General features: G+C 35.4%; 1 protein-coding gene across 1 annotated transcript; it reads right to left on the reverse strand.

Annotated features, from left to right (window-relative positions):
• Nucleotides 1-17,725: 17,725 nt before the first annotated feature.
• LOC140006994 (uncharacterized) lies at nt 17,726-21,690 on the reverse strand. Its single transcript, XM_072049665.1, has 5 exons — nt 21,552-21,690; nt 21,333-21,416; nt 19,129-19,224; nt 18,746-18,844; nt 17,726-17,872 (listed from the first exon to the last, which is right to left on the reverse strand). Exons 1-5 carry the CDS (start codon nt 21,591-21,593, stop codon nt 17,726-17,728), a joined length of 468 nt encoding a protein of 155 aa, XP_071905766.1. The 5' UTR covers nt 21,594-21,690.
• Between the last annotated feature and the right edge of the window lie 2,053 nt (nt 21,691-23,743).

Here is a 23,743-nt window from a genome sequence, read left to right on the forward strand (position 1 = left end):
GTGATGGCATAGCTCCATTGAAGGAACTTTGGCTACTAGAGTAGGACAAAAATAGATGGCAAACAAGAAATGGCAGCATGAAGCTCAGAACAGCAAGTGTAGCTTTTCTGGTCTTGGGTTCATTGAAGTTGTCCTTCTCCTCGAGCGATTGAATGAAGCTTTTAACGAAATTTATCACAGCATCCAAAACACTCTTAGGTTGTAGATAGATGTCTCTGGCATCTAACATCTGAAGTTGAGTACTCCTGAGATGTTTCGTTACAATCTCTGCCACAAATTACACTTCATTATTTCTGATTTCATAGTTGTGGACTGATTGTTGAGGCTATGGCTTCTTTCTGCTCTTGAGAAGCGGTATTTACTGATAAAAAAAAGGAGGTCAACTCAGTGAAGCAACAGTTTCTAATGCAAGTGATGTTGCCGGAGTCAATGGATCAGTTAAATTCTGTACAGTATATACATCTACAATCAGTTTGATGAGTCTAAACGTGTAAAGCTCTTCCATCAACAATTACACAAGCTCTCTGATAATAAATACTCCATCCGTCCCAATTTTGGGAATTCAACTTTTTTAGAATAGTAGTTTAATTGTGATGTTTGTATTTCTATTTTCAATTTTACTCTCACAAATTCAAAATTTAAATTTGAAAGGTGACATGCATATGAATAGAAAGAAATATTATATTGGAAAAAGAGACTAAAACATGTTTTAATTTTTTAAACATGACAAATGTTTTGGGACATCTCAAAATGAAAATATGACACTTTTTATGGGATGGAGGGAGTAAATATTTTCTTTCACAAATCTCTTAACACAAAATATTTGATGAAAGGCCAATGCAGTACAATCAAATAACAAAACACAAATTTGAGGGAAAAAATAACGCATTAAAAAAAAAAAGAACTAGTTAAAGAATGCCGTGTTTAAAGAACTTTTGCACCATGTAGCAAGGCAAAGTAAATCTATACATACTCTAAAAGAAATGAAATGGTAATAATAGTAAAACAGTACTACTTTATTACAATAACTTCAGTACTTGAAGATGGAGATACGGGCTTAGGTGAAGCAACAGTCCCCCAGATGCAAGTGAAGTTGCCGGACTCAATGAATCAGTCATATTCTATACCACAAATACATCATAGTTTAGTTCAATAAGGCTAAACAAGTAAAAGTTAATAATCAAGAATTCTGCAAGTTCTTCTCCTAACACAAGCAATCCAATAAGAGCCCTATACCATAACCTTAAAAAATGAGATACAAATTAATAAGAAAAAAAGTACTCAAACTATGTGAACCCCTAAACAAATCCAAAGCTAATAAAAGCAAATTAGCAGTAGTTTATTACCATAACTTTAGTACTCGACGACAGAGAGGTGAGGTCACATGATTTAACAGTCTCCAGTGCAAGTGAAGTTGCCAAACTCTTTTTTTTTTTCTCGGGACACAAATAAATTTTATTCTAAACCTACTCCTATTCTACACTAAGGGGAAGGCATGGATTCAAAAGGGTCAATGAAGAATTCAGAGGGGACTGAATAGACACCGAACCAAACAGATGTCTTTGCATCCGCTGGTGAAATTTTCAAAGAATCTTAAACAAGAATGCAGGTCAAGAGATTCGATTCCACCGGTGAAGTTGCCAGACTCGATAAATCAGCTATATTCTATGCCAAAAATACGTCTAAAATCAATTTGATAAGTCTAAACAAGTAACAAAACACGATCATGCAGTCTTTCAATTGACAGTCAACAATTTCATAGGTCTCCTAACTCAAAGAATCCAATAAAAGCCTCATGGCAGTACAATTAACTAACGAGACACTAATTTAACAGGAAAAAATTGTTTGTTGAGTAAATGAAAAGCTGGTCAAAGACCGCTGTGTTTGGAGAAGTTTTGCACAGTAACAGGAAAAGTACTCAAATTATATCAACTCCAAAACAAATCAAATTCTAAAACTACAACTTTACTCCCATGACTTTTTTACTTAATGACAAAGGGGTGAGGTCAGATGAACAGTTTCCCTCGAAAACAAGCAAATATTCCTTCAAAGGTACACAAACATCCGAATAATAGACCTATGCGATACACTTAAATAACAAGACACAAATTTAATACGAAAACTAACTTATAAGTTAAACAAAGCACTATTCCAAGAATGCGGTCATCGGAGAAGATTAGCACAACAATGAAAAGTACTAAAACTATATGAGTTCTAAAATAAATCAAATGATAATAAGAGCAAATTACTAGTAGTGTATTACGATGACTTTACTACTAAAGGGGTGGCATCAGATGAAGCAACCGTCTCCAATGCAAGTGAAGTTGCGGGATTTGATGGATCAGCTATATTCTGTACCACAAATGCAACTAAATTAAATGTGATAAGTCTGAATGAGTAAAAATCCTACATCAACAATGACACAAGCTCTCTATAACAATTAAATATTCTTTCCCACCCTCCTAACACAAGTTAGTTAATAGAAGCCCTACATAGCACAATCAAATAACAATACACAGATTTGATGGGAAAAAATAACTCATTAATTGAACAAAGCAATAGCAAGAGCATGCTGTATTTAAGAAGTTTTGCACAATGTAGGAACGCAGAGTAAAACTATACGAACTCTAACACAAAAAAAAAAATAATAATAATATCAAGTTACAAAAACTTCATTACCGTAACTGTAGAACTTGACGACAGAGGGGTAGGGTGAGCAGATGAAGCAACAGTGTCCGATGCAAATGAAGTTCCAAGACTAAACCAATCAGTAATATTCTGTACCAAAAATATATCTAAAATCAGCTCAAGAAGTCAAAAAAATAGAACTCTTCAATCCAATCATGCAAGCACTCCACAATAAGAAACATTATTTCAGAAGTCTCTTAATACAAGCAATCCAATAAGAGCTCCGTGCAATACAATTAAATAACAAGAAAGAAACTTAATGGGAAAACCAAACTTATCACTTAAACAAAGCATCTGCGCTTGGAGATATTTTGTCAAACGTAACAACTAAGTAACTATGTGAATGTCAAAACAAACTATGTGAGCATCAAAACAAATCAAATACTAATAAGAACAAATTACGAGCATCTTATTACCGTAACTTTCATATTTGATGGCAGAGGTGTGACATCAGATGAACCAATAGTCTCTAATGCAAATAAAGCTACCGTATTCAATGGATCCATAGTATTCTGTACAAGAATTACATCTAAAATCAATTTAATAATTCTAAACAAGCAAACTCCTCAACAAGTATGCAAACTCTCTACAATAAATATTTTTTATAAGTATCGAAACACAAGTTAAATAAAAGTCCTATGCAGTACGATTATATAACAAGACAGAAAATTTGGATAAGTTTTGCATAATACAGCAGGAAAGAGTAACGGTCCAAAAACTTCAAAACAAATCAATGTTTATGAGACCAAATTACCAGTAATTTATTACCGCATCTTTGTTTTAAATTGTTCTGCATGGCCTAAAGTTTCACGTACAAAAGAGAATTAGGAGCTGCTACTGGAGTTGGGTACAATTTTGTTTCTTTCTCTTTCGTGTACTGATATATGGAAAGGTATGCTGATTAATATAAAGTTGAAATTTTGCTAAAAAAAACGAGAATGCTGTGCTAACTCTAATAGAAAGGGGATGAAGTAGGTGAATTATTATCATGTGTGGCTTTGTCCCATATCGTTTTTTGTACAAGGGAGTCTTTCTCTTAGTTTGTTATAAATACAGTGAGCATGTGATGGGATTAAATGCATCAAACCAAAAGATCTTTAGTAGACTATTTGGGTCTTTGGGTCATTAAAATTTTTGTTTAGTAAAATATTTTGATCTCTTTTGTATTTTAAGTATTAGGTGTTTTGAACCTAAAAACACTCTCCTAAGGCATTTTTGTACTCTCTTTTTCATAGTAGAATTTTGTTCCTCCTCTGTGGAGGTAGGTTAATTTTACTAAACCATGTAAATTCCTGTGTTTCTGTTTTATTTATTTTTGCTTTGTTATTTGTCTTTTGGGATTTTGGGATTGCCAAAATTATTTCGTCAATTTTCTAAGGTCAGACCTAATAAACTGGTATCAAAGTTTCTTCTAAGGATTTCGATTTTGTGACAACAATGACAATAACAAAGACCGTTGTCGAGAAATTCAATAGGAATGTTAACTTCAGGATGTGACAGCTCAAGATGGAAGCCATTTTGGTTCAAAATGGAGTTGATTTAGTGATACAAGGAGTTGAGAAAAAGTTAGAGAGTGTAACAGATGCAAATTTTGCTAAGATGGATAAGAAATCTCGATCCAGTATTATCTTAAATCTCTCTAACAAGGTTTTGCGGGAGGTAGCCGCTGAGACTTCGACAATGGCCATGTGGGACAAATTTAAAGCTTTGTACATGAAAAAAACAATTAAGAATCGACTTTATTGAAAGTAAAGTCCGTATATGCTTCGCACGACTGAAGGTATATCTATATTCTCACATCTTGATAAATTTGATTCCATTATTATGGATTTGGAGAATATAGATTTAAAAATTGATGATGAGGATCAGACCCTATTATTTTTATGTTCTCTTCCCCAGTCGTTTAGATATTTTCATGATACTATAATTTATGGAAAAGAAACAATTTCGTATCAAAAAATTAAATCTACATTAAAATCTAAGAAGCAGATAAACAGGAATATTATCAAAAAATTAATGGAGGTTAGGCAGAAGGTCTAGTTGCTAAGGGCAGAACCAAAAGAAAAGAATTTGACAGTGATAGATCTAAATCTAAATCTAAATCCAAATAGAAATTTGGAGTGTAATTACTGTCACAAAATGGGGCACATTAAGGTAAATTGCTTTAAATTGAAAACTAGATTAAAGCAAAGGGAAAATATGGTGAGAAAAATACTAAAATTGTCGAATCTTGTGTTGCAGCTAATGAGAATGACAAAAATATTTTTGGTGACTGATGACAGGACAAGGTCTAAAAATAAATCAATTTTAAATTCGGGGTGTTCTTATCACATGTGTCCTAATAAGGATTTGTTTTCCACTTATAAACCTTGTAATGATGAATTGTTTGGATGGGCAATAATGCCATTTGTGTTGTTGGTAAGGGTACAATCTGAATTAAAATGTATGTTGATATTGTGAGAACACTCACTAATATTAGACATGTTCTTGATTGGAAAAAGAATCTCACTAATGTTAGACATGTTTTTGATTCGAAAAAGAATCTCATCTATTTGGGCATGCTGGAGACTCTTGGGTGCAAATGCACAACTGAAAATGGTATTATGAAAGTTTCAAAAGGTGCTCTTGTTATTATGAAAGCTTGTAGATCTGATAGTTTGTATATTTTGCAGCGATCTACTGTCACAGGTTCGGTTGTAGTTTCATCATCATCTTTATCTAATTCTGGTATCACCAAATTATGACATATGCGTTTGGGACATATGGGTGAGAATGGCTTGAACATGTTAAGTAAACAGGGACTTCTTTGTGGTCAAAGTACTGAATCATTGGAATTCTATGAATACTGTATTTTTGAAAAGTAAAAAAGAGTAAGTTTCAGGTCACGAGCAATTTATAAGACGAAAGGTACTCTTAATTATATTTATTCAGATTTATCGGGTCTATCTCGTGTTCCATCTAAGGATGGTACCAGGTATATGTTAACTTTCATTGATGATTATTCAAGAAAAGTTTAGGTTTATTTTCTTAAACATAAGAATGATGTCTACCTCACTCTCAAGTAATGAAAAGTTTGATTGAGAACAGATAGATAGATAGATAAAGCGGCTTAGAACAGATAATGGCATGAAATTTTGTAAAGGTGAATTTGATAAATTATGTAAGAATGAAGGAATTGTTTGGTATCACATTGTTAGGATGACGCCTCAACAAAATGGCCTGTCCGAATGTATAAACAGAACACTTTTAAAGAGAGCAAGGTATATGATCTCTAATGTTGGGTTGACAATGGAATTTTGGGCAGAGGCGATCTCTATGGCTTGTTATATTATCAACCGTACTTCTTGTGCAACTTTTGATTTCAAAACTAACAAGTTTGGTCAGATACTCTTGTTGATTATTTTAATTTAAAAGTTTTTGAGTGTTCAGTATACATGAATGTGAATGATGAAAAATTAGAGTTTTGAGCAAAAAAGTGTATTTTTTCCTTGGGTATGCTTCTGAGGTGAAAGGGTACAGATTGTGGTATCCTGATCTCAATTTTTCAAAATTTATAATCAGTAGAGATGTTACTTTTGATGAATTTTCTATGTTATCTTCAAGAAAAAATCTTCTAGTTCTTGTCATGCAGATGATAATATGTAGAAGCAAGTGGAGCTTGAGATTGATAGTTTTGGTCCTTCTATTCAACAAATATTAATAGACGTATTTGAATCTACTGATAAAAATAATTCAGAAGAGAAACAATCATAGACATGCAATAATCATAGGCATCACTTTGCAGGGCGTCGGGGTTTTGCTCGATGAACTTTTTAGGACAGGCACTAGTTCTATTGTGTCGTATAAAAAATGTATAGTATGTGCTAAGTGACTAATTTACGTAATAATTGAATGATATTTTATGCTATTTTTAGTCCCTTTGATTATATTATTGGAAGAAAATAAATCATTTTGGCTATAATTGGGAAAAAATGTCTTAAGTGATTAAATGAAGTTTTTATCACTTTTTACTTGCATTTTGTGAATTTTTGACAGCTTTGACACATTTTCGTATTTTGGCTATAACTTGAGCTACAGTGATCGGATTGAGACGATTCTTGAACCAATTTGAAGATAAGAAATAGATCTACACTTTGGTGAAACATCAAAATCCAGTTCTGAGATTTTCTAGGTCAAAAAATTGAATTATAGTAGCTAATTTCTATTGGTCGAAGCAGAAACAAAGCATTGAGCAGTCAAGGGTATTTCAATCATTTCTTAGACTACACAAATCTAAATGAGGCGATTCTTGATGCATTGGAAAGCTACTCAAAGGGCTACAAGTTTTATGTTTTGGTCAAGAGTTAAATCAGCTTCTATCATCAAGAAAAGTTCAGTTGAATTTGAGGCAAAATCGGAGCAGCAGTGAAGAATGAATAGAAATTGCACAAAAAGTCACTGTAGCAATCCAACCAGAAATTGGCAGGATTTATGGCCGGATTTCTGGCCGGATAATGGCCAGAAAATGCTGCTCTATACGCGGAAAACTTGTTTTGCACCTCCAACAAGTCACATGTAATGCTAGACATGTGACAAACACTTTGCAGCTATAAAAAGGAAGTGTAAGCCTCATTCTTTGACCACCTTTTACCTTTATATAGCCAAAATCTTGCAAGATTCAAGGGAGAGACATATGGGAGAAAGCTTGGAGTCTGCAGAAATGTAGCTCTTCCATTTTCTGAGTGTTAGATGAGTTTAATATAGAGTAGTAGTTCATCCATCTTGTTTATTAGCTAGATGAAGAAGAGGTTGGAGGATGAAGAAGGCAAGGAGATGAACTCATGTGACAAGGGTTACATTCCTTTCCAACTCTTTATCTTTTGTACTTGATTCCAAGTTTAGTTAATATGCAAGTTATGGATTTATATGTTATTATGTGTTTCTAAAGTTTATGCCTTGGGTTTGGTTGAACTTTCTATAATTGCTAGTGTTTATTATTTGGTTAATTGATGCCATTATTTTGAACAAGTTATTTAGCACTTTAGCTCTTTGAAATCATGATTAATTTGGTACCATTGATTGTGATTATTTAAGGTGTTGTTTCTGCAATGAAAATTGAGATTTAACACTGGTTCAAGAAGTGCTAAACATAGGGAGTACACTCACGAGAGTAGAGGTGCATCTATGTGATTTTAGTGATTCATTTCATGTAATTTCATTGAAGAAATGAACTTGTAGCTAATTTCATAACCATGAGAATAGGTATGAATTAGTTATGAGTATAATTGATTCACTACGAAAGTAGGATTCATATGCATAAGGAAATTACACCATAGCTAGTCTAGATAGTAGCATTCAATGATCCAAAATAGCACTTGCATGAGTAGTTAGGGATACCATAACCTAAGGAGCCTTCATTTGTTATTTTCTTGTGTAAGTTCAGTGGGTTTTATTTGTTATAATTCAGAGAGTAGTCTAAATAATAGAGAAGTTTTAGTAGTGCCGGTAATTGTTCAATCTTTTTCGTGGGATCGACCCGATATATACCCTAAACTACTAGTTGACCTGTATACTTGCGGTGAAACGGGTGTATTTCGAATTTTTAACTTGTACGTATTAAAAAAAAAAGCCGTCAGTATGATTAGTGATTGCTGTGTATTTATCTACATTTTCTTGACTGAAACTTTCACAACATATTTCAGGGAAAACGTAGGACCCTTGGACTCACTCGAGTTGGAAGTCATAGAGTTGTTCAAATTTCTGCAGGCTTCATAATATTCTTCTATATCTTAGGTTGGTATTTTAAGCTTCTTAGAATAGTGAACTATCTATCCGTTCCACAGAATTTCTCAACTTACTAATCACTTACCAAAATCTTTGTAAGTGGCTGACTGACTTAATTTACTCGCTGTCAGGACTGGAAGGACTTAAGTGTAAATAGTGAATAATAAATACCTATTTCTGTTTCTGTTAGGTCGGTTACTCAGGTGGTTAGAACTAATGATGTCAGCAGCTCAGTTAGTTAGTAGACGGTTAGCTAGCTAATCTCCTTATAAGGAGCTCAGTACACGAGAGGAGCATTATTAGCAGAATAACAAATTTGATTCTTATTTCTTCCTCAATTCCTCTCACTTTACTCTTCTTCTTCTTCAATTCTTATTCTCCCTAATTTCCTTCCTTCCCTGCGCCTACGGCATCTCAGCCTCAGGAATTCTACTTGAATTCTTGACAAGTGGTATCAGAGCTGCGAATCCTCGGATTATTGCAGCTCATCACAATGGCAGAAGGCACCCGCTTCAAGAATATGGAAGATCAACTACGGAAACAAGAAGTTCGACTGCAGGAAGCTCTGCAATCGATCCTTTCTCTTCAGTAAAACCAGCAAGAAGTTCAACAGCAGCTGCGAGGGGAAATGGAGAACTCCAACAAGGAAATGAGAACAATGATCGCCGGCGTGGACCAGAAACTCAATGCCTTGGTTCAGATCATGGCCAGAGAAAGGAATGGGGACAGAGAGGAAGCAACTCAACTAGAGAAAAGCCCCATTCTACCCACGCCGCCCCCACACACGAAGCTCCAACCGGAGTTTGGCACCAATCAATGCTCAAGAGTCAAACCTCCAAAGGTATTTTTATCCAATCCACCAAGGATCGAATTGCCTTTGTTCGCCGGAGAGAATCCACGCATCTGGCTTCGCAAGTGTCAGAAGTACTTCATAACTTACCAAATTCCACCAGAGCAGCAGATGGAGGTAGTCGAAATGTTCCTTGACAATAAGGCAGATGTATGGTACCAAGGCATCAAGGTAGAATTTCCAGATCTGTCATGGCAGCAATTTGCCGACATGCTCAGCCAGAGATTTGCAGAGAAAGGCACGCGCGATGTGGTGGAGGATTTCAATAAGTTGCAACAATCTGGAACTGTGGAGGATTACCAAGAAAAGTTTGAAGAATTGAAATCACTAATGCTGGTAAAGAATCCACACCTCTCTGAATCATACTTCGTTTCAAGTTTTATTAGTGGATTGCGAGAGGAAATTAAAACCATGGTAAAAAATGTTGAAACCAAACAAAGTGTCGGATGCGATGGAATTAGCTCGATTGCAGGAGGAAGCTTGGAAACTGCAGCAAAAGTCTGCTAAGCCAATAACAAAATCACCTATTGATCCCAAGTTTGGCCTGTTTAAGAACACTGCGGCTGTTTCCAATGCCTATAAGGTTCCACCATCTAGTATGCTTAAAAACGAGAATAATGAAGCCACGCCAACTAGGAGGATATCTCCACAGGAGATTCAATTTCGGAGGAACAATGGACTGTGTTTTAAATGTGGGGAGCGATATGGTGCTGGACATCAGTGTAGGAATAGACAGCTGAATATGATGGTAGTTGAGGAAGAAGACGAAGGGGAATTCCTAGATGCAGTAGGGGAGCAAGATGAAAAAACGGGCAACCCAGGGGAACTGATGGATGTATCTTTACATACACTCTCTGAAGCGTTGAAGAGGAAGACAATCACTCTCCGAGGATAAATCAAAGGATTTCCTGTGTACATTTTAGTAGACACAGGTAGTTCAGAAACCTATATTAGCCAACATCTGGTCAGAAATCTAGAATTGCCATATGTAGTCACTAATCCCTTCACGGTGGTCATTGGAGATGGTTCGAGTGTGACAGGGTGCACCAAGTGGCCAAAAGTGCTATGGTCCACCAACAATCATAAATTCTGTTTTGACATGAGGATTATGGAGCTAGGAGGGTGGGACATGATCTTAGGAGTGGATTGGATGACCCATTATAGCCCCATCACCTTTGATTTCCACAAACTACATATAGCTATTCACAGTGAAGCAGAAGAAGTGATCCTGCAAGGATGTGTAGTAGAGGCTGAACTTAATCTATTGAGGAATAAGGACCTACGAGACTACATCAACTATAAGCACAGTTGTTACAACCTAACATCTGAGCTCCAGCAGGGGAGTTCAGATACCGACACACCAGCAGAGGTAAAGGAACTATTGGACAAGTACAGAGAGGTCTTTGCTGCTCCTACAGGGCTACCACCTGAGAGGAATCTGGATCATTCCATACCTCTTAAGGCTGATGCTCAGGCCTTCAAAATCAAGCCCTACAGATATCCACACTCACAAAAGGCGGAGATAGAGAGACAAGTCATGGAAATGCTAGGCAGTGGGATCATCAAACACAGCAATAGTCCCTATGCTTCACCTGTGCTGCTTGTTAAAAAAAAGGATGGAACCTGGCGTTTTTGTGTTTATTATAGGCACCTGAAAAAACTGACTATTAAAGACAAATACCCTATTCCTAATATTGAGGAGCTGATAGCTGAGTTGGGAGGATCTAAGTACCACTCCAAGATAGACCTGCGAGCTGGTTATCATCAGGTGCGAGTCAAGGTCCAGGATGTGCACAAGACTGCCTTTCAGACCCATGAGGGACATTATGAATTTCTGGTGATGCCCTTCGGGTTAACCAACGCACCAGCCACCTTTCAGGCTTTGATGAATCAGGTTTTTCAGCCTTACTTACGCAAGTTTGTATTAATATTTTTTGATGACATATTGGTTTATAGCAAGGACTTGGGCCAGCATGTACAGCATTTGGAGGTGGTGTTAAAAGTACTGAAGGAAAACCAGCTCTATGCGAAGCTATCTAAATGTTCTTTTGCCCAGCAAAGGATTGAGTACTTGGGGCACATAATCTCATCAGAAGGAGTGAGTATGGAAGATGAGAAGATAAAGGATGTACTAAATTGGCCTACACCCAACTCAGTTAAGGCCTTAAGGGGATTTCTAGGCCTTACTGGTTATTACAGGCGGTTCATCAAGCAGTATGGCATCATATGCAGACCATTGACAGACTTACTCAAGAAAGATAGTTTCTGCTGGAATGAGCAAGCAGACGTTGCCTTTCGAAAACTGAAGCAAATCATGTGCTCTTCCCCAGTCCTAAGGCTACCAGATTTTGAGGAACCATTTGTAATTGAAACAGATGCTAGCAATGGGGGTATCGGGGCAGTTCTACAACAGAATTCTCACCCAATAGCTTATCTCAGTAGAGCACTCTCACCTAGAAATTTGGGTATATCCGTCTATGAGAAAGAATTAATGGCTTTAGTGTTAGCTGTGACCAAGTGGCGACACTATTTGGTTGGACATCACTTCATTGTTAAGACTGATCACCAGTCACTGAAGTACTTATTGGAGCAACGACTGACCACTCCCTTGCAACATAAGTGGTTGACTAAATTGCTGGGTATGGATTATGAGATACAATACAAGAAAGGAAGTGATAACAATGCTGCAGATGCTCTATCCAGGAAGGTCTGCTATGCCCAGGAAAATCAACAAGAACACTCTATACTGGCACTCTCTACAGTTAGACCCAAGTGGATGAAGGATCTATGTAGTAGCTATGCAGGGGATGACAAATGGCAATCTGTTATAGCTCAGTGTTTGCTGGACTCACAAGCTGAGAGTGACTATCAGGTTATAGATGGGATAATTAAGTATAAAGGGAAGCTGGTTGTGGGATCAGCCAACCATATCAGGAACTCCTTGCTCAAGGCAGTACATGACACTACTTTGGGAGGGCACTCTGGTCAGAGAGGGACTTATCAGAAACTGAAGAGCTCATTTTATTGGGAAGGGATGAAGCAAGATGTGGCCAAGTTTGTCAGCTCTTGTGAGGTGTGTCAGAGATGCAAACATGAGAATGTGCCGTATCCAGGCCTGTTGCAGGCCTTGTCTATTCCTGATAAAGCATGGTCTCATCTTACTATGGACTTCATCGAGAAGTTGCCTATTTCTCAGGGGTTTGACACAGTCCTTGTGGTTATCGACCGGTTCACTAAATATGCTCATTTCTTGGCACTCAGGCATCCCTTCTCAGCCACATAGGTTGCACAGCTTTTTCTAGACAATATATACAAGTTGCATGGATTACCAGTGTCCATTGTAAGTGATAGAGATAAAATCTTCACTAGCAAGTTTTGGCATGAACTCTTTAGACTAATGGGGGTGGAATTACATCTGAGCTCTTCCTACCACCCCCAGACAGACGGGCAATCTGAGAGGCTTAATCAATGCCTGGAGAACTTTTTGAGGTGTATGACTAGTGAACATCCCACTCACTGGCATAAATGGTTGTCATTGGCGGAGCTATGGTACAACACTACGAATCGATTTTTGGCTTAATTGAGCAGAGCTTTGACTTACTTTTATAAAGTTCAAACTTGAGTTCGAACTCTACGAGCTGTCAATTTAAAGTTCGAGTTCGAAAAAATAAAAAATAATTATTTTATTTTTAAAAAATAAATAAAATAATTTTTTCTTAATAAATAATAAAATATTAGAGATATTTATGTAATTTTACTATTAAAATAAAAAATAAAAAAATATGTATATACTCGAACTCGCGAGCTAACGAGGTTAATATTTTTGAGTTCGAGTTCGATTTGACTAACTCGAGCTGGATATTGATCGAGGTGGAGTCGAGTTTTGTTTCGTTTGCGGTCCTATTCTCAGCAAAACTTAATCTTGAGACTCTATAGATAGTTAGCCCGTTTGGGCTGCTATTTTATAAAGTTTTTGTAGAAAAAATGTATCATAACTATTTGATATATATGAGGTAAAAAAGTGATTGAGAAACATATTCTCGGAAAACGTAAGAATTTTTTTAAAGAAAATTGACAATCCAAAGCTTTTCAGTTGAAAAAGCAAATCTAGGGTCTTTAGGATTTAAAGTATCAGAAATTACATTTGTCAGAAACAATCCTATAAATTATTGCCACATTTTTCCTCTCAAAGTATATAAACATCTTATTTTGTACTCGTCCGGAACGTTTATTGACAAAAGAGGGGTGTGGTCAGATGCAACAACAGTCTCCAATGCAATAAAATTTGCCGGATTGTGTACCAGAAATACATCTTAAATCAGCTCATTACATCAAACGCGTGAAACTCTTCTACCCTCCATCGGACAAGCTCTCTATGACATAATTATTCTTTCACAGATCTCCTAGCTGGAACATGTTTTCGCATAAAATCCCAATGCAACACACGATCGAACTAATCTTCGTTTCTAAAACCCCTAATAATTATGGTACAATATTGAACCATGCTTTCCCAATCTTGGTTTCTAACAGTGCCATTTTACTTATGAAGAAAATTTTCCGGATACACGATGAAATGGAATCTGAAAGTCCAGACCTGAAAAGGTTATGGATTGTTGCAAGCACTGTAAATATTGCAGTCATTGTAACTAATCTGCAAGAAGTATTAGATCGTAATGAATCTTCTGTCCTACTTTCTATGCCACTTTTTATTATATTGCTATTTCTTATTTATAAACATTATGTTTTATTTCTTTTATGTTTCTTTAAGATCAAATAACTATTAACTGAGTAATACACAAAATTTAACAAATACAAAAAATCAAAATGCATAAAAAAATGAGATTTTTTAATGAATTTTTTGCTGTATTTTTTAATTTTCTATTATATTGCCTGATGAGGTTGTTGTATTTATATTTCACTCAATTAATAGTTATTGGATCTTAAAAAAACAAAATAGAAATAAAATATAATATTTATGAATAAGAAATAATAATATAATAAAAAGTAAGATAGAATATCCGTTGTGGTATTTGACCTTTTCAGGCACTATTTTCAATTCTTGAACGTGTTAGGTAAATATCGGGCCCATTCGGCGTATATAGCTAGCTTAAAATCTCAACATGAGCACAGAAGATTTATGCCAATGTGAAGTGATAGCAAGACATGATAACTTCGTTTGCATTAGTAAAATTGGGTGGATATTTGATGAAAAAGGCAATGAAAAAAAGAGTAAATAGACAGAACAAATTAGGCAGAAATTATCCAACTTTACTCATGTTTATATATAGTTTACCTTTTCTCGTCCCTTAAGAATTTCTACGGAAATTCAATATCAAGTGGTAACTAAAAATTACTATCTGGCAAAACTTTTATTTTTGGGAGTACTTGTGCATGCATGCAACAAGGCACAATCAGCCAAAGGTGGCATGATGCATTTTATGCCACACCATCTTCTTTTTTCTTTTGGATAGGATCTTTATCTGTAACTTTTCTGCAAGGAAGCACAAAAACATTAAAACACTAAAGGCTAATGCACGTTGGACTTATTCCCGAAGAGAAATCAGACATCTATTATACTTAAATCTTTCAACTCTCTAGAGCCAGTCACACCCACAAATGTGATTGTTCTCATAATTCGACGGACCGCAGTTATTAAATCTCTCAACTTAATTACTATGTAGTCATGAAGCATTCAGCTAAAGCCTAAAGCATACCAAAACCCAAGAAAATTTAGCTTTCAGCAGTATTTCAAGAAAGAAATATGGACAGCAGAAATATGAGGAGCTAATTGAGTTTTGTCTATTAATCAAATAGCAAATATCTTTCAGGTTGGTGGTGGTATAGCTCCATTGAAGGAACTTTGGCTGCCAGAGAAGGAAAAAAATAGACGACAAACAAGAAACGGCAGCATGAAGCTCAGAACAGCAAGTGTAGCTTTTCTGGCCTTGGGTTCCTTGAAGTTGTCCTTCTCCTCAAGCAACTGAATGAAGCTTTTAGCGAAATTAATCACAGCGTCTCCTCTGGCTTCTAACATCTGAAGTTGAGCACTAGTGAGATGTTTTATTACTATCTCTGCCACAACATTGCCCTTCATTGTTTCTAATTTAGTAGTTGTGGTTATGGCTTCTTCCTGCCCTTTAGAAGTGGTATTTATTGATGAAAAAGGGGTCAGCTCGGATGAAGCAACAGTCTCCAATGCAAGTGAAGTTGCCGGAGTCAATGGATCAGTTAAATTCTGCACAGTCAATAAATCTACAATCAGTTTGATGAGTCTGAGCGTGTAAAGCTCTTCCATCAACAATTACAAAAGCTCTCTAATAACAAGTAAACATTTTCTTTCACAAATCTCCTTATCACAAAATTTCTGATGAAAGGCCTATGCAGTACAATCAAAAATAAGAAAACACAAATTTGATGGAAATAAATAACTTATTAATAAAAAATACAACTAGTAAGAGAATGCTGTCTTTAAAGAACTTTTGCACCAAGTAGAAAGACAAAGTAAATCTATACAAACTCCAAAAGAAATCAATAGTAATAATAGCAATATAGTACTACTTTATTACCATAACGTCAGTCCTTGAAGATGGAGGTATGGGCTTAGGTGAAGCAACAGTCACCAATGCAAGTGAACTTGGACTCAATGAATCAGTCATATTCTATGCCACAGAAGCACAACAATTCAGTTCAATAATGCTAAACAAGTAAAAGTTAACAAACCAACAATTCTGCAAGCTCTCTGTATCAAGTAAATATTCATTTACAGGTCTCCTAACAAAAGCAATCCAATAAAAGCCCCATGCCATAACATTAAAAAATGAGATCCAAATTAACAAGAAAAAAATAACTCATCAATTGAACAAAGCACTAGTCAAATAATGCTGTGTTTAAACAAGTTTTACACAATGTAACAAGGAAAAGTACTCAAACTATGTGAACTCCAAACAAATCCAAAGATAATAAAAGCAAATTAGCAGCACTTTATTACCATAACTTTGGTAATCGATGGCAGTGAGATTAGGTCACATGATTCAACAGTCTCCAGTGCAATAAAGTTGCCGGACTCGATAAATTACCTATATTCTGTAGCAGAAATATATCTAAAATCAATTTGATGAATCTAAACAATAATACAACATGGCCATGCACGCTCTCTATAGAAAAAAGGGTAAAAAGCAAAAAAACCCTCCGTGGTAAAACTAATGTATAGAAAAACCCCCGTGATTTCAAAACGTACAACACGACACTCCATACTTTGAACTAAATTGTAAAGGTGATGGAATCCGTTAAACTTAACGGAAATGGATGAAATGACCAAAATGCTCTGATATAATTAAGCAAAAGATAGTTCAAAAAAATCATTTATTTATTTTTTGGATAGAGAGAATTGAGTGTTAAGGGGTAGAACAGGTATATTTGTTAAAAATTAGGTATAAATTTTTTTTTAAGATTCCAATAAGTCATTTCCGTTAAGTTTAACGGATTCCATCAATTTTACAATTTAGTTCAAAGTATGAGGTATCATGTTATACGTTTTGAAACCACGGAAGGCTTTTCTGTGTATTAGATTTACTACAGGGGGCCTTTTTGTTTTATACCCTAGAAAAAAATTTCTTTCATAGGTCTTCTAACACAATAAATTCAATAAGAGCCCCATGGCAGTAGAATTAAATAACAAGAAACTAATTTAACATGACAAAAATTATTTATCAAGTAAACAAAGTTCTGCCCAAAGAATGCTGTATTTGGAGAAGGTTTGCACAGTAATAGGGAAAAGTAAAACTATATGAACTCCAAAACAAATCAAATTCTAAAACTACTACTTTCCTCCCACGAATTTAGTACTTGACAAGAGGGAGCGAGGTTAGAAGAACAGTTTCCCTCGATAACAAATAAATATTGTTTCAAAGGCACGTAAGGAATCCAATAATAGCCATATGCAATACACTTAAATAATAAGGCAAATTACATTTTAGCCCTCTGTAGTTTTCGCAAAAATCACATAACCCCCATGATTCAAAAAGCTATACATAAACTCCCTGTAGTTTGGGTTGAACTGTCAAATAGACGGAAAGAACCCATCGTGACGATTCGTGGGCAAAATGTCCAAATTACCCTAATATAAATACAAAAAAGAAGCAGGTGAAGTCAGACTCTCCCTTGCTTTGACCTTTGTCGTGAGAAAGAGAGGGTTATCAGCTTTTACCTTCGGACTTTGGAGAGGGTTTGGTGACTGGTGGGCAGTGATAAGGGTGGTGGGGATCTTGGCTTGCGGAATTTGGCTGCTTTGGGGATTTCTTCTTACAGCTCCTTTCCTTATTTTTGTATTATTTCGCTTTTATTTTTTATTCCCTTCTTTTGAGTTTTGTGAAGGGGTTTGTTATTTATGGGTAGCGTGAAGAGTTGTGTTGTGAAAAGAATCTGTCAGCCACTGGGGAGATATGGTAGGACGCAGCCGGAGGACTTAGCAGCTTCTTCTTCTTCTTCTGTGTCTTCAAACCATAACATTCTACCGTATCCTTCACGCCACCGACAACCCAAGCTCGTGCCAACCCTGAAATGAGAGTGAATCTTGGAACCAGAAATGGAAGGACCAGTCAATCAAAACAAGAGATGCCCTTTGACCCCTGATGTGGACGCAGGTGGGCTGCAATCTCAAGGCTCCACCCTCCCCTGCCCCGAGCCCCTCTTGACTCCCGTTTCGCATTTCATCATATGCCTCCTATCTCTTGCATTTTCCAATTCGTTCATGATTCGCATATGGCCTGGGGAGGGATGTGTGTCTGGATCTTTAAGAATCAGACCATAATTTCATGCGCAAAGATTTAACCGGAGTTGGATCCTGTTCCTCTATATTTGAGAGTTGGTTCCGGTGGACGATTGAGATCGAGCCAGGTCTTGTTAATTCGTTTGAGAGTTGGTTCCGGTGCGTTTCTTCTGCGAAAATTCGCAGTCCAAACTAGATAGCACCTTTCACCTTTTGCTGGAATATGCCTCATGTCTCTTGCATTCCCCCACCTTTAACTAGTTAGCATTCTTTTTGTGTATAGTTAGCATCCTGTCCACATCAGGGTCAAAGGGTAATATGGGAATGGTTCTTATTGATACTAGTAGTACAAGCACGTTTTGCCCACGAACCATCACGATGAGTTCATTCCGTGTATTTGATAGTTCAACCCAAACTACAGAGAGTTTATGTATAGCTTTTTGAATCATGGGAGGTTATGTGATTTTTGCAAAAATCACAGGAGGCTAAAATGTAATTTGTCCTAACTAATAAGACACGAATTTAATAGGAAAAAGTAACTTATGAGTTAAACAAAGCACTGTTCTAAGAATGCTGTGTATGAGAAGTTTTGCACAATGTAGCAAGGCAAAGTAAAACTATACAAACTCTAATACGAAAAAAACAATAATAATATCAAATCACAAGTACTTAATTACCGTAACTGTAGAACTTGAGGACACAGGAGTTGGGTGATCAGATGAAGCAATAGTGTCCGATGCAAATGAATTTCCAAGACTAAACCAGTCAGTAATATTCTGTACCAAAAATATATCTAAAATCAGTTCAAGAAGTCTAAAAGAGTAAAACTCTTCAATCCAATCATGCAAGCACTCTAGAACAAGAAACATTATTTGAGAGGTCTCTTAACACAAGCTGTCTAATAAGAGCTCCATGCAATACAATTAAATAACGAGAACGGAACTTAATGGGAAAACCGAACTTATCACCTAAACATTAATTTTTTGAATGCCAAAACAAACTATGTGAACACCGAAACAAATTAACTACTAATAAGAACAAATTACGAGCATCTTACTACCATGACTTTCGTACTTGACGACAGAGGTATGACATCAGATGAACCAACAGTATCCAATGCAAGTGAAGCTGCCGTATTCAATGGATCAATTGTTTTCTGTACAAGAATTACATCTAAAATCAGTTTGATAATTCTAAACAAGAAAAACTCCGCAAAGATCTTCATAATAAATATTTTTTGCAGAAGATAAATGCTGTTACAAAGAGGATACCAATAGAATTTAAAAAGATGATGGAGTAGGTGAATTACGTCTGCAGGCTGGCTTGGCCTAAAAAATGTCCAAGCGTTCTGACAAGTGACTAATTTTCGCTATATTCGAATGATATTTTATGTTATTTTTAGTCACTTTGGCAATATTGTAGGAAGAAAATGGATCAGTTTGGCTATAATTGGTGTAAAATGCTCTTCAGTGATTAAATGAGGTTTTTGTCACTTTTTACTTGCATTTTGTCCATAATTTGTATAGGGGTTGGAAATATACTTCGTTTGGATGAAGAGGAAGTTGATAGCTTTGACATATCTTTGTATTTGGGCTATAACTTGAGCTACAATGATCGGATTGAGATGATTATTGAACCATTTTGAAGGCAAGAAATAGATCTACAAATCTTGTGAAGACATCGAAATCCAGTTTGAAGGTTTTCCCTGTCAAAAAACCGAGTTACAGTAGCCAATTTCTATTGGACAAAACTGAAACAAGGCAGTGAGCAGTCAAGGGTATTTCTATCATTTATCCGTCTACACAAATCCAAATGAGGTGATTCTTGATGCATTGGAAAGCTAACTTAAAGGGCTACAAGTTTCATGTTTTGGTCAAGAGTTAATTCAGCTTCTATCATCAAGAAATGTTCAGTTGAAGTTGAGGCAGAATTGGAACAACATTGAAGACTAGACAGAAATTGCTAAGAATGGTAGGGGAGCAATCCGGCCAGATTTGTGGCCGGATTCTGGTCAGAAATGGCGGCTCTCCACTTACACATCTTGTTTCTTCCTCCAATAATTTACAGCTGTTGATGGACGTGTGACAACAACTTTTTGCAGCTGTAAAAGTGATGTTTGAAGCCTCATTTCTTGACTAAATCATTTATAAATTGCCATGAACTTGCAAGGACAAAGAGAGCTTGGAGAGTGCAAGAAATATTACGAAAAAATGTAGTTCTTACATTTTCTTAGTATTAGGTTAGTTTATTATAGGATAGTTTAACTAGTAGTTCATCCTTTTTGTTTATTAGCTAGGCAAAGATGAAGAAGGAGATGAAGATGGAGGAGATGAACTTATGTGACAAGGGATATATTTCTTTCCAAACTCTTTATCTTTTGTACTTGATTTTAAATTTAGTTAATATACAAGTTTTGGATTTTAAGTTTATTATGTGTTTCTAAAGTTTATGCCGTAGGTTTGGTTGAACTTTCTATGATTGTTAGTGTTTATTATGCTATTATTTTGAGTAAGTTATTTAGCACTTTAACTCTTTAAATCATGATTAACTTGGTACCATTAATTGTGATGATCTTAATGTGTTGTTTCTTCAATGAAAATTGAGATTTAACACTAGTTCAAGAAGTGCTAAACCTAAGGAGTACACTCACGAGAGTAGAGGTGCACCTATGTGGCTTTAGTAATTTATTTTATGTAATTTCATAGAAGAAATGAACTTGTAGCTAATTTCATAACCATGAGAGTAGGTATAGATTAGTTATAAGTATAGTTAATTCACTACGAAAGTAGGTTTTACATATATAAGAAAATTACGCCATAGCTAGCCAAGATAGTAGTACTTAATGATCCAAAAATAATACTTATATGAGTAGTTAGGGATACCATAACCTAAGGAGCTTTCCTTTGTTATTATCTTGCATAAGTTTAGCATAGTTTTATTTTTTTTAATTCATTGATCGTCTAAATAATAGAGAAGTTTTAGTAGTGCCGGTAATTATCCAATCTTTCTCGTGGGATCAACCCGATATTTGCCCTAAACTACTAATTTGATCTGTATACTTGCAATCAAAACGGGTATATTTCGAAATTAAACTTGTATTTATATTAAAATCCTGTCACGTTCGTCTTGATCGCACCGAAATCCTTCACATCCTTTTTTGGCGAATCCAAAACAGAACAATGGATCATCATACACAATAATAATAACAGATGAAAACATAAGGTTTAGTTTTCCTATAATAAATTTTAACCTTTCCTGAATTACCTTAAGTAAGTCCGAGTTCTCCATAGTGGAACCAACACCGGTCGGCGATTGAAAATCCAACGCCAATGATTCAGAACTCGAGCACTTTCTCCCAGGGTAGAGTGGAAATACAAAACAAAAAAATTCAAAAAATCAGTATAGTAATTCCGATTTGATGAGGGGAGAAATTAGCCATATCAACAAAATAATAATGTCAATAAAATAATAACGTTTCTGGACCTTCATCCGGGGGCATCCGGGGTTTATATGAGGGATTTTCATCGGTTTTGATCTCCGGTTTTGATCTTTGTGTTATAATGGGAGTTGCGAGGCAGAGATCGAAGTTTGTCAAAGGTGAGAAGGCTGTTTACACTTTACAGGAGCTGATGCTGATTTGGGACTTTGTGGGGCAAGCCCAGCATAGTATAGGCCACATGTTGGAATTAGTTTGACGGCATTAGGAGCTGAATGCACAAATATTGCTTAATTTGTTTAAAATATTTTGCGTGACGATTAGGCCACTTTCTTCTCCAATCTTAAAAAAAAAAAATTATATCTCCAATAAAGTACTATTAAAAATAGTCTATCGTAATGAAATTTATCATCATAGTTTATCATTAAACAACAAATATGGGCATAAAATTTGACACTCATTCCTTTGTAATTGTGCAAAATAAATTAAACTTTATTAGATGAGGGCATTTTAAGACATCCAATAAATTTTTTATGCTATTTCAACATTTGGGTACTAAAAGTGTCAAATTAGGGCGGTAAATGTAATTTTAAAACTTTGAGAGAGTTTAGTGAAATTGCTGAAAACCTCAGGGTAGGTTTGTGAAATTATCACTTTATCATAAAACATTCTACCATTCCTTTAGAGAAATAACAATAATGTTGTTACTTGTTACCAATATATTCTTACTACAATATTGCCAATGTAAACATCTGTTTAGTGCTATTGGGCCTCCCTAATATTGCAAATAAAGTCTCTTTAAATCACATAAATTGAGCAAGAGACATAAAAATTTTATATATTATATAGTACCACTTTCATATGAGGCAGCATATATGTAAATTGTGACTCCTATGTCACTCTAACTAGAAAATCAAAAGCGTACTCTGAAAAATGAAGGCAGTATTACATAAATATTGAAGAAATTTTGTAACAAGATGGTATCCCCATTTTTTTAAGTAAAATTTGGATAGGCTGGTTCCGATCACAACCACGGATCAGGGCATGCCTTTGACCACAAGTTGGTCCAACAAAGCTCATTATCATTTTTCATATAAGAAAGGTAGTAGAAAACAAAATATCTATTTAAGATTCTAGTATCAATCCAACTTTCTAATCAAATCACATTATAGTGAAGCTATACTACTAACCGGAATGAATATATCAAACATTCTAAACCTCAGCAGGATTATGAACGATTTACATGAGTTGTAAATTGTTTGATTCTCTAGCCTATAAGTTCTTGGGCACTAAAGCAGACATTGCAACACAGCACATGAGCAACATGGCTCATGTATGGTACCACTTTTTTTCTTCTTATTTTAATCAAACAAGTCACATGTTGTACACTTGACCATAGAAAAAGTAAATATGTTGACCATAAAATGTTGCTTGTTTAAAATTAAATAAAATACAAATGCTATTACGCCTTTTACTTTCCTAACTCAATAATAGAAGTCAGTTTATCAAACTATCACCAATTTTTCCAGTCTTATGGAATGGCGAATTAGTCATTAAGATTTCTTGAGTATCAAATACATGTTTGCAAAGAGTTGACATATGGTTTAATGGTTTTTCTTTTTCATATTTTATCCTTTCTCCTGTCAATTTATGCCATAGAAATCCCCCCAAATAATTTGACCCTATGGACCAATAACATCAATAGATTTAGATAGGTATGGTTTTTTTTTTTCCACACAATTTAAGAAAAGTTGTTAGTTTTGTTGGAAGAATAAATCTAGTTTATTATCTTCCTAAAATTTTCTTACATTAAATGGAGTATGACTAATTAAATTTACATTAAATAAGTTAGGTTATATTCAATAACAACTTACATTAAAAAAATGGCATTTTAGAGAAATTATAAGTTAACTACATTCTTTAATTAAACAGTGGATTATAATTTAGAAAAATGAAAAAGGAAAATAAACTTATCAAAGTGGAAAAGAGGAAGTAAAATTTAATCAACAGTTCTATAAATAGGCTCAGTTATCACTAATAGAAGTATATTCTTCCACTCTCCACAGCCAAAATTTTTATGTGCTAATCGCTATACTATCGTTGGGATGATGGGCATAGTGTTTAAACTTGTCCTTTTGATTCTCATGCTTTGCCCCCTGGCAATCAACTCAAGCCTTCAGTACCTTACTTTTGTGCAACAATGGCCGAAAGGCTATTGTACTGTTAATCCAGCTAATCC

Source organism: Coffea arabica, chromosome 5e, assembly GCF_036785885.1.
Source record: "Coffea arabica cultivar ET-39 chromosome 5e, Coffea Arabica ET-39 HiFi, whole genome shotgun sequence".
Lineage (NCBI taxonomy): Eukaryota > Viridiplantae > Streptophyta > Magnoliopsida > Gentianales > Rubiaceae > Coffea > Coffea arabica.